The sequence below is a fragment of the Bombus pascuorum genome, chromosome 9 (assembly GCF_905332965.1).
Source record: "Bombus pascuorum chromosome 9, iyBomPasc1.1, whole genome shotgun sequence".
Classification (NCBI taxonomy): domain Eukaryota; kingdom Metazoa; phylum Arthropoda; class Insecta; order Hymenoptera; family Apidae; genus Bombus; species Bombus pascuorum.
This window is the reverse complement of record NC_083496.1, coordinates 9878245-9891552: the sequence shown is the minus strand read 5'-3', so window position 1 is coordinate 9891552 and position 13308 is coordinate 9878245. Positions and strand designations below refer to the sequence as shown.

At 30.8% G+C, this 13308-nt stretch overlaps 1 protein-coding gene across 6 annotated transcripts in view; it reads left to right on the top strand.

Annotated features, from left to right (window-relative positions):
- Window positions 1-13308, top strand: part of LOC132910676 (trace amine-associated receptor 9) — a 98810-nt gene that overhangs the window by 71726 nt on the left and 13776 nt on the right. For all 6 annotated transcript variants that reach the window (XM_060966534.1, XM_060966537.1, XM_060966536.1 and 3 more), the window contains one exon: window positions 6001-6255. In XM_060966534.1, coding sequence (XP_060822517.1) covers window positions 6001-6255 — 255 coding nt within the window. The remainder of the gene's footprint in view (window positions 1-6000; window positions 6256-13308) is intronic.

The following is a 13308-nucleotide window of genomic DNA, read 5'->3' as shown; positions in this document are numbered from 1 at the left end:
GTCGTTTATAATACTAAGATATTGTAGAAATATTTTGTTGTTTGATGAGCTCTTTAGCTTCAGATTTCTTAATTTCTGAATTATATGTGAGATTTTAATAGTTTCTTTGTAGGTATTTAGTCTCATTGAGCTTAATAATTAATTTCACTGCTAATACAACACCCTGTATTAACAAGCCAATTAATTAAGTGTATTCCATTTGTTCATCATTTATAATATTTAAATAATTGTCGGTTGGATGTTTTACATTTCAGTTACATCATATCGCATTTCGATTTGGCGAACGATTGAGTTAACAGATATATTTGAAACTTTAATTAAACTTTCCAGCGCCAAATCGAGTTGAAATACCTATACGTTATAAGCTCCTTTCTCATAGCACTCTAATTCAAACGAATGGATTTCACAATTACCGTACTTACATTTATGACTATAACAGAATAACACATTTTCAGTTATCAAAACTTTATATATAGGATGAGTCTCCCAACGTAACAATATCAAATAAATTATTTTCAAAAGTTTAATAAAAAAAATCATAAATTACATAAGTGAACAAATATTTCAAATAAAAATTGAATACCATCGAAGGGAATATAATTTGGTATTATTAAGTGTTAATACTAGTATTATTCTTTTTGCAGATAGACATAGAAAATACACACGACGGTTAACTTCGTATTCTTCTTTTTTTTTTTTGTCTATGCCAAAATCATTAGCTTCGAAGGTATTTTAATATCGCCTGGCTATAGGATTAGGATCATATGTAAAAACTTCCCTTGGTTACACAAATTACACTGTAATTTATAATAAATGGAAGATTACAGATACATGATAATATTATGAATACAAAATAAATACATGGACGATTATATATACATAGCAATTAAATAATTTATTATGTACCATAGCACAAGCTGACAGTGTTGCTTCTTTTAAACAACCATACTTCAAATTTCTTAAAATAGCTAGAAAGTATTAAAAGTTTCGAGTAATCCGTATTCTATAGTCAGTTGTTGTATACTAATATAAAAAATGATTATAAATAAAAGAGAGTCAATACTACATGCACATACTACAGTACTACATGAAATGATGAATGAGGAATACTGTGTGCCGATCTCGGATGAATCTCAATCTCTCGTCCTCTGTCCAATATTGCTGACGTGCGCACTCGTTACCCAGTTCATATAGAATCGACGGTTGTCCTTATCAGTCCTATAAATCGCGATGTGGACAGATCGGCTACTGACGAAATGCATGTGGTAATTTCTAGATACCGTGAAAAAGTCCTCGTTTATCATTTTTTCTTTTCACCATCTTCAGTGGGCACAACGAATTTTTTCACGTACGTAAATTAAATTGTAATGGTTCTGTTTATTGATCGTCACTGAAACTTTACGAATTTAACGTGGCTAAGCGATTAACAGATAAAAAGGTGTTTTTTTCTTCCTACTAGAGCAATTTTAATTTTTATGAAGGGATTACTTTATACGATATTATAGTACACATTAAACATTATCAGATAAATTATAAGATAATATTTCGTTATACCGTTGCTTACGAAAACGAGTAAATAAGGTTACATATTGTTACAGTATACTTGGAGAATAAAATACCAAATGAGAGATAATCGAAGGAAGAAATTCACCTTCTGTAGTATTTTAATTAATTCAGTTCTTTATTAAAAAAAATGCATTCATGGCTTTTGCATTTATGAATTTTTGCATACAATGGATCATTTCACTAACGTATTCGCCGATGTATTGATAGGTTGGTACAGTGGTCACTATAGGTGTCCTTGCGAAGTGTCGATGCCCGGAAGTAGAAGCCGCGATCGCATTGAATCAATTTCGATGAATCGCTGGTGTGTGTTGCAAGTTGACGTTACAATTGTATAGATATGTACAATACACTCGCAACGCAGTTGTAGAAGGATTTTCTGATAAATTACTATCTTTGTCGTGTGGCAACAATATAGAGATGTGTATAATACCGTGTATGTTATAAATAATATTATACAGTTTCTTACAGAAGCTTGTCTTTTAACAAAATACAAATACCAACTAACAATTTACACAATCTCTATACAGAGATTTCATGTATGAAGCTTTATATGTATATATAACCTGAAGTTAATTTTTATGAGAACTAACAAATTAATTTATTTATGATTTATTGTACAAATCTGTTAGGTGATATCATAATATATTAGTAAAATGTGTCTACTAGAAAAATTAGATAGTTGATTCATCTGCTAGTGTTTACTCGTAGATATTGTGGAAAGCATCACGTCGTTCGGATCGATAATTGAATTTTGAGATCTGATGACCACCAACGCAATTTTGAATTAGGAAACTTAGTCTAAAGTCCATGAGCTCAGTCATTGTAGGTATCATTCAAGAGAGATGACGCAAATTATCGATAGGATCAATTAGCAAGTTAGCTAATTTCGTCCATGTAGATCCTACAAAACGACTAGTATAAAACCTAGGGTTGATAGTTGAAAGATTTATTTAATAATGAAATATCATTTTGTATACACTATATCATTGTGCATCTGTTCATATTACGTACATTTTTGCATTTACCATAAATGCATAAAGATTCGCGGTCTGATTGTATCGTTTATTAAACGTGAATTAAACGTGAATTGAGCGTTAAGATATGTTATAACAAGTTGTAACAATTGAATACGTAATGCTATAACAAGAGATGAATTAAACAGAATTGATGCAATATTGAAAGTAATAGTCAGATAGAAAATACTGCGAGTTATGCATACAACGGTTGCTATGCATACTTATGAATAACGCAGATATGCATAGTTATTCATACAGCCTGCATATGCATATAACGAGTTCATATTAAAAATTTCTTGGATACGTGTGAATGATTGTTTATAATACAACAAAAAATAGATAAAAGCATCTCCCTGTTTCAGACACAAAAAACATAGAAATTATTCATTTTAAGCAATACGTTTTAATAATTGACAAGTGAAACGATTCTTCCGTTAAGAGAAATAAAATAAATAAAACTGACAAATTAAATCTTGCTTTTTAAATTTCTTTAAAGTTATTGTTTCAGTTTTAACTAGTGATTATACAAACGTTCGAATTTTCATTCCGATCGGAAAACAAAAAATTACATTTTATTTCTATTTGTTATTAAATTATCGTTTCACCTCTCATTACCCGTTATGTAAATATTTATCATTATACAGTGTAAGCTTTTACAGTGTTAAGCCTCCGAACTAATTAATCCTGACTTTTACCACTCGAAAGCTTTAATTATTCTAAATTTCTCAATAATCATGTAATTCTAAGAAATGCATAAGAAAGGTTGCCTGGTTCAAAAGTAAAGCTCGCAATGCTTTAAAATACAAATGAAGCGAATGAGGAAAAAAGAAAGAAACGAGGAGATGCAAGGAAGAGGATAGGAAGGAGTACAAGATGAGGAGTTGGGGAGAGAAAGAGAGAGTGAGTGAGAGAGAGAGAAAAAAAAGTGGAGAGAATCAGGAAGAAGCGAAAGAGGAAGGATTCATCTAAACGAGCAGATCCGTAATCCTTTTACTGCTGTGCGATGAGAGGCTTTGACGCTGACGAGCTTAACGCTTTGCGACTTTCGTAACGGTGTCAAGCTGGTCTAAAAGACGAGTCGACTAGACGTCCTACCTTTTAGACGTTAAGGTCGCCTTATTCAACGGACGCCCTGTATTACTGAATGTCCTCGTGGTTTTACTTTAACCAAAAATTAGTCAATGAAATCTTATTGCTTTCATCACAAAACTTTTGATTTTGAAGTTCATCGCTAATGTCATACGTTGAAGATACACGAACTGCGAGCCAATGACGTGTACCAGCATGCATGGCATGAACGATTCCTTATGAAAAAATAAGAAGAAGATATAGAATAAATTTTTTCCATTCTCGACTCATATTTTGAGAAAATTGAGTTTGAAAATTTATCTAGTATACTTGAACATAGGTAACTCCGGGCTGTATAGGAATAAGTAATCGACAGGATGTTATTTTACGCGTGAAAATAAATCGAAAACGTAGAATAACATTTTCCCACCAGGTGCTTTGTTCCTGAGAAAAATAAATTTGAAAATTTATCATATGCGTATACTAGTTCAATTTTTGTGCAGCGAATTTCTTTCTTTTTTTTTTTTTTTATTTTTTTCGTGAAAAATATCGATTTTCGAATATTTGGATTTGAGCAGTTATTATTTCTCGAAAAATAATTTTTTGCGTCGATCGTAAATCAGATGATAGCTGTGTATATATAAAATATAACTCCGTTAGAATTTTTGACTTTGGATGAACTAAAGGGCTAATAAAATCATATCAATCGGATTTTGCGGAACGTTTTAGTTCACACGCAGCCCAAACTGCATTTTTCAGTAAATCGAATTGAAAAAATTTGTGTAACATAATAAAAGTATAAAAAAAATGTATGAAAAGTTCCAGATTGATTAGTTTCATATTATTTTTAATAAAAAATGCTAACAAATTGATATCTATTACATAAAAAGGAAGATATGCCTTGCTAACTAAACATGTTTAATCTCCACTTTTTTGAGAATAAAGTCTTTAACGAAAATTTTATTTGACATTTTTTACTTATTTTCGCCTTATTTTCGATTCTTCAAAGAACCTTAGGTATATGTGACAAATTTTTAAATTCGATTTTCTCGAAAACGAAGCGTTATATGAAAAAATTATCATCTATACTTTCTTTCTATTTTTTCATAGCGAATCACTTCGTATCACAAATTGATTTTGAAGTTAATTGCCAATATATTATACGTTGAAGATATATAATAAAATATCATCACATTTAGTACGTCTTACGAAGATTTATTACTAATTTTTATTAATATTTGTTATTAAAATAATTGAATAATTGTTGTTAAAGTAATTGCTTGATTACGTAACGATGGAAATTCTATATAAGTAGATACAAGTTGATGAATCATCACTAACTATACTAAATACACACTAGTATGTCAATCTGTAACATACATTTATGTGAGGAAAATTACGAAGAAAGTTGCGGCTTGCAAGATAAATCACAGATTCTTTAGCGTGTTTTTTAATATTAAAAGTTTCTTACAGGCTCTGCATATTTATAAACCACGATACAAAAGTTTTCAAAATATATTGGAAATTTTTTATCGTAAACTTTGCAAGTTTCATGCAGTATGAAATATTATTACTCAATATCTGTATGCGAACAGAAAGTATTTCTATTTGGAAAAAAATATCAAATGATAAAGTATATATACGCTTGGAGAATTTTGTTAAAGTTACATAAATGTATATTTTGAATATGCGGCTTGGAAAATTTAAATTCAATGATAACAGCTATATATGAGTACATACATAAATAGCCCGATTGAATAAATCACTTTGACATGACAGTTAAAAATTTCGAATTTAATGACCCGGTTTGCAATTCGATTATTCAAATTTTTCCCTTCTTTGCAGGTATATGATTGAAGAAAATTTCCAGCAATTTAAACAGAAGCATGTAAATTTTCAATGCAAAACCAATGTGGTGAATATAACAACGTTATGTGATACCACAGCTTCTTTGTTATATTCGTCTTTTTTCTGCTTCTTTCATCTTTTCTTTCTTCACAGTCAGATCTCACGCCATCGCGTGCTCCTATCACAGTAACAACATTCAAAAATTCTATCACCAACTGTATTATGCATTACATTTATATACATCATGTCAAATATTTTATTGCGTGATGTTACAGTAGTCATAAAAACAATAGGAATACAAATGAAATGTAGGAGGGTGGGAAGGCTAGTATTCAACAAGCTGAAATTTACGCTTATTATGAACCCGTGATTATCATAAAATCATTAATATCTTTTAGAAAGAATTGATTCGTGAAGCATTTAAACGTTTAACGTAATATACATATATTACCGACAATGAGCAAGAGACGTTAAGTGAATTCATTTCATTTACATATTTCAGCTTGTAGCTCACGAGAGACGACTGTCAACTTCTGCCTCGCGAACAATGGCTGCAATGAGTTTAGGATTCATTGTTATGGTCACACCATGGACAATTCAGGAAGTCGTTGCAGCTTGTACCGGAAGCAAACCACCACCATTCCTCGACTTCCTTGCCACGTGGCTTGCGCTCTCCAACAGCTTCTGGAATCCGTTCCTCTATTGGCTGCTCAACAATCACTTTCGCCGTATTTCAAGGGAGCTACTCTACACTAAGGTGAGTACGATCAATTACGTTTCACGTACGTAAACCCTACGGTTTACGTTTTCCACTTAACAAGCAGTCGTGAATGTGGATATGAGTTCTGCTGGAAGGTTCTCTCGCACTTGTTATAAATTTATTATATTTTTATTTAAAGATATCGTGTTTCTCTTTTTAACGATGTAAACTTACATAATAATTAATGCAATAAGTACGGTGTTTCTTATGTTTCTGATGTGAAACTTATTTAATCATTGTTAACTATTTATTCTGGAGGGCGAGTATACCTGTTCATACATAAATACGTCGAGCTTATCCCGCTCTGTTGATTTTTATGCCGTTTGCCGTAACTTGTACGCATACGCATTAAGTATCGATTTAGCTGTACACAAACCGGGTGTCTAAAGAAATCAGTTGCTTTCATGAAGAATGTGTAGTACATATTTTTGTTAGTTTTGTAATTTCTTAAAATCACATGATACAATGTAGCAATCTTTTCTTTTTTATATATATATAACTTTAGCTGGTGATATTTCAATATACATATTATGTTTATAATATTGCTTGGAAAATATTTTCATTCCATTACATTTTCAACTCTACACTGTATATTGCTATGTTATAGACATTTTCTAATACCAAAACATGAACATGCACGTGGTCCGCATACCTACTGGTGTGTATAACATGAAGGGTTTAAGAGAAGCGTTTAGCTAGCAGTTTTGTGTAATATCCAACTAAATTCGTACACGTGTGAACTTGTATTATGAAAATCGCCTGCAAAACCTAGAATATGTAAATTATGTGCTACAGTAAATTTGCGTATTGTGCAGGTATAATTAAAATAGATCTGACAGAAATACACGTATTAATAAATGTTCTAGTAATTCTAATATAGATACGCATACATATATTAGATACATAGTAATAATATGATTAATTTACGTTTAACTTGATAATAATTATTTAGCATTACAAACCATTTAGATATTAATTAAATAATAATGAAATTAGTAATTTTAGTCTATTTTTTTTAACTTTTATTACATGTCTTTTTTTAAATCATACTTATCTCTCAATTTTTACAAACTGTAAAATACAAGTCACTATTTCTTCTTTCTCGTATTACTTACAAATTTCATGCTAGTATACTACGTTTTTTTATCTACTTTTCTATTTTTTGTCTCTTAAATGCAACATGTAATACACGAGTTAAACAATAATATGTAAAAAAAGAAAAAAATACGCAAACATGCTTATACAAGGTATAACTTATAGGCGGAAATCGGAATTCTGAAACGTTTGTCATCGTTTATTATAATAGTATTATCACTATTAAGCTCTAAAGCTATACAAACATATGCTTCATTCAACGATACTTGCTGTCATATGCTGACATTTTGCTAGCATTGCATGTGAATCTGATAATTCAACCAATATTGGTTTACTGGTTGGTGGTTTAAATGACGTTTAGGCTTGCATAAGTTCGGTTTCTTAAATGGGAAAAGGTTTATAAGAATTTTAAATAATATACCAATAAAATTTAAAGATTTAAAACAAATTCCTTTATATATATATAGTTATAGAAAATGAAAAATTTAAAAAATCGTTAAAATAATAATAATAACAATTTTACGAATATCGCTGGTAAATGTCAAGTTCGAGTACCGTGAAAAGATAAGAAGTTGTGGCGACATTGAGGTTGCACGAAGAGAAGTAGGTACTCCACTCGTTCCATCCGCTTCGTCTAACTTCACCGTTAATGCTCATCCTTGCACCATGATATCCAATAAATTATTGCTCACACATATGTTTTATATATATTGAATGTGTAATTGATAGTAATAAAAACATATAGATTAATTTAAAACAAAAACGATAAATAACAATTTAAGAAGAAATTGAAATATTTCAAATATTCCAGTAAGTTTATTCCACTGAATTATCAAACAATTATCTGATAGCAATAATTTTTTTCATATTTGTAATAATTAAATAAATAATAACATATATAAATGACATATATAGAATGTACACATACATTAAATCGTAATAAATGTATATAGAAATGATACTATATAAAGATAAAACATTTCCATTTGGTAGATGGCTTAAGAGTCTTAATCTGTGTATTATTTCAATTTATTATAAATTATTGCACGATTATTCAAAAGATTTATTCAGCGTATTTTCGCTGTAAATATCTCGAAGGTTTCGCATTTCGTACGATGTGCGATAAAATTTGGTCTTTCACGCCCGAATGTGAGAAAATAACGGTAGAGTGGTTACGGTAAAAACGTTGTGGCACGATAAAACGTTACAGAAAACATAAGATTTATTTGATCCAATAGGCGTTAGGTAGAATGGCCCGTTTCCAATACTTTCTGCAATTTAACGATCCTTTCTTCTCCTCGGCGCTTTTCATCCTTTTCCCTTGCTGTTCACTGATTCAGCATGTCCCCGAGATACGTTATGTTGACCCTCACGGTAGCGGTCATACATCTCCGTGCTTCGACTTTACAGCCCATGAATTCCGAAAAGCTCGTTGGTGTCCCGTAAATTTTAATCTTCTGGAAACGCTTGTGTTCCTGTCCGCCACTAGCTTGCCTGTTATCGTTTAGTACAATAGTTAATTCATAGTTGATTGTTGATTTCTGTACATCGAAATATGTGTCTCCATTTCGATTTAACTTGTTTGTTCAGCATGTTTGTTACCATAGTGGATTGGAAGAGAACGTGCACCACGGATCATGTTTTGTTTCTTGGAAATTTTATTACAACATTTTTGAAAATATTAATTTACAATATTTTTAATGCAAAGATTAGAATAATTACGTTTATATGAATAAATGTCGACATTTAGAAGGAATTAATTTAAAGAAGAAATTATACTATCTATATCGTTATATAAATTAAATCCAAATACATTTATATAACACTGTCGTTTTCTTGCTGTTAAGTTATAGCGTTTGAATACTGCAGCCAATATCGGCGCATATTTTACACCAGTTTCAATGTATTCGTGCAATTCGTCATTCTTAATTACAGATGAACGTGATCTGTTGCGTAGAGATTTATCACATTCGTTAAATCATTTGAATTATTTTTTTATTGTTCTTTTATAGATAGAGCTTGTCCCAGAAAGAATAAGAATATTTCGATGTGTGGTGAAATTACATGACAATCGTGTAATATTTTCTGTATATTTAATCAGTTTCCCAAATCAATTCCAACGAAGAGGAAGGCTGACTTTCATATAAAATATTTCAAAATAATTTTCTTACCGATTATGGATTATTATATATTATATATTATATATATTATAGATTATAGATTAGAATAATTTTCTCCCCGATTTTACTATGATTACAAAAATTCGTGCATATATAGAGCAGTTTTTTAATTCATTGAATTTATTACCACATCGTACGGAAAAATATCCACGTATTCTTATGGTCAGGCAATTCGCGTGATTTGAATAGCATTAAAACTTTTCTATTGAAATACGTTCACGCCCCCGATTTTATTAAACGAACAGAGAATAGCAAAAGTTTTGACCGGTTCTATTCTGCACTTATCACACGGATGAAGAATCTCGCCAATTTTCCAGTAATAATTTCGTACTAATTTATTAAAAGTATATAAATTCGAATTTTTCATCGTATAATATGTTTAAAAATCTATCAAAGATATATGTCAAAACATATTTCATATATTAAACACGATAACTAAAAGATACAAGTTCCAACATTATAATATTTATCAAGTGGCTGAAAATGTACTTTTGATCTATCGATGACGGGTCATCCTGTTCTTTTACACCATTCCTTATCAGGATAGTATAAGGTCGTTCAATTTGGTCTTGGCGTGCAAGGATGGATGCTTTTGGCCGCGGGCAAGCAACGTCGACAACCTTTAAGACAGAATGAGAAGGAACGATAGTGGTGAGAGTGTAAGTTCGTATGTAGGTTCATTCTATACAGAAGCTTATTGCCATACTCCTCTACATTCATAGAATATCCCGCTGCAAGTCCATCGTCCACAGAGCTGCGGCTTCCGTGTCCACCAATTTTTCACTGCTCAAGCACGTTGATATATGTCCGTATAGAGAACGAGCAGAGAGACTCTCGTGCTGGCCTCTTCATCGCGTAAAATCTGATTTTAAAAAATGGTATCTTATTACAGCCAGGTAATTATTATCAGACACGTTTGGGATCACTTTTGTAGTAGCTACTGAATATGGTGATTTTACTCGAGGAAGGAGATCTGCACACAGTGAATTACAAAAGTATTTGAACAATTATTGTAGAAAATCGTTACACATGTTTCATGTGTGCTATATACATACGTTTCTAAAACGTTAATGTCTTGATCTTCGGATTGTTTAGTTTCTAAACTACGAGTCAGATGAAGAAGGTTCTTCAAAATTGATTTAAAGATTATTTTATTAAGGTGTCGATAGCAAACGAAACGTATACTATTACTGAATCTTTTAATAGCTAATTTCAATTCATAATCTTGTAAAAAATGAATACTGTTCGTGGATATTAATTAGTTTGTGCATTTTGGTAAAAGTTATACACCGTTGCATTAAATTCAGCGAAAGAGATTTGTACTTAAAAGATACTTAAAGTTTCAATGAAGCTAGTACATGTATGTGTTATCTGATGTGATATAGCACAGAAATTGTGGGGCCTTATTTCTCTGAAGTGGCTAGACAAATGATCACGGTCACTTCTACTCGATATAGAGAGATGTTGGGGAATTTCCTTGTTCTAGAATTGTATCGTCGTAAAATCGATCTCAAGGGAGACATAGTTCTAGCGAGATGGAACAACAGCTCATACTGTCACAGCACCCTTGATAGTAATTCGAGGAATCTCTTCAGCTTGTGCGATTATCAGCGGAGAAGACATTTTTCTTACTTGTCAGTAAGATTTATTTGCATTGAATTTGTTATAAAATTTAAGCATACATTTAAAAAGCCCGCAACTAGAGTCGCAACATTTGAAATCCCAAAATTTCGGAATCCTTCGAAACTCAAACTTTGTTTGTATAATATATATATTATATATATGTTATGTATATATTATGTATATTCATGCAATTTAAAATATTCTAAAACATTAGTTAAGTATAGTAAGGATTAATGAATCATCCTAACGATTATGTCTCGTTAGTGTATATATTCACACTGATTGCCAGTGAATGTGTTGTAAATAGCGTCAATTTCCAATTAAATTATTCTATAATTAATAATAACTCTGAAAACTAAAGTTTAATGATCCTGATAAATTTCATATTATTATCTTCCTACGCGAATGTAAAATGTAATTTATTTACTTACTGCTAACCCAAATAATCCAAACAGCCTTTTCTTGCACAAATTGCAACTTTTAAGTTTCTCATCTTAAATGTTAATAAGCAATATGAAACTTTAGATTAATTAGTTTTATAGCGTAGCTATTTTTCATTTAACGATGATACAAAGCAGAAGCTTTATATTATGTTTGTACAAATTTTTTGTACAATCATCCGATTATTTTATTTATTTATTTTAATACTATTAATCCGTGTTACTACTAGGGATCACTTTTACCAAAGATGCCAATCATAATATTCCGACAAAAAAAAAAAAAATACATAATTTCTGGTATATAATCCTATGCCACTGTAATCTCGTCACATTTTATGCCATATGATCTCTTTTTTGTACGCTCGAATAATTCAGTCTAGAAAGGGAATTAGTTATGATGTTCTTTATCCCTCTGTAGTTACAGAGCCAAACACTTTAATCTTGGTGCTTGTTTTCAGAATTGTCCACTTTGCAGGGGAATTCGTATATATTTATAGTCACATTTATATAAGCGGTATAATCTGTTTCACGTAATAAATCATGTTTGCACTTTATCTTTCAGCACAGTAAATTCCAGCCCAATCTTTTCAACGATAATGCGTTTAAATGTTTTCACGTTATATTTCCGCGAATATCATCACCTGTAATTTATCACCGTTTTCTATAACGCTATGATAATAAATTACTAGATGAAAATTAGTGGGGCGCCAGACATTAATTTCTCACGAGCTTATTTATATCAATGAATTTTAAGCCATTAGTATTGGAAAATACGTTATTCTGCATTGAATCGAAGAAATATCAAGACACTTGACTAAGCCATCTTTTTGTTCATATCACGTCAGAAACTTAGCTTCTGAAACTATCCTTTAACGTGATAAAGAATAACATTGAACATTCTTCCTTCGCATTTTTAAACACTGTCGTTTGATTGAAAGCAATATTTGTGCAGTAAAATTTTGTAAAGATATGTAATGATTTCCAAATTATGAATTTTCCATACTAAACATATTCTGAACAACCTAATATAATAACGTAGTTGTTAGAAAGATATGGGAGCTTTAAATATTTATCTACAACCTCTGCTTAAATAAACGAAATTTACTCTTTTTGAAATACAAACAAAAAGGTATTAATTCTATTACTAAAAAATTCTATTTGTCAGTTATGTTTTCGTATTAGTTCAGTCTTTACTGTAAATATTTCGTTTGTACATATTCAACAGCGATTGACGTGTAGTGTGATCACGGAGCTTAAAGTCTTGCTCACCCTTGCTTTGGACTAATTTGCCAACACTAGTAGCACTAGATCTCTGTTAGTCTCTGAGTTATTATAGTAGCATGTCCGCAGGATATTCGCAAATACAGGAGAACTAATGTCTAACTATATCATCGCATATCTTCGCTAAAATTGTATAAAAACAGCAAACTACGTGATTTTTATATCACATAAATAAATTAGTCGAATTCGTTTAACAAAGAATCTCATTGAAAATTTGATTGGCAATTACAGAAATTATTAACATCCATATACACAAATAATGGTTCGTAACTATTTCCCTTTCGTCACTCTGGGTATAATCAAAACTAATTTAGTTACTAAGATCAAAGTTGTCACTGTTATTGTAAGAATTTTTAATGACAGGTTCGAGAAATTTCATTTAAAGTTTGAAAAGTTACTAAAGCATTTCTCTTTTCTTATATTAATTCACC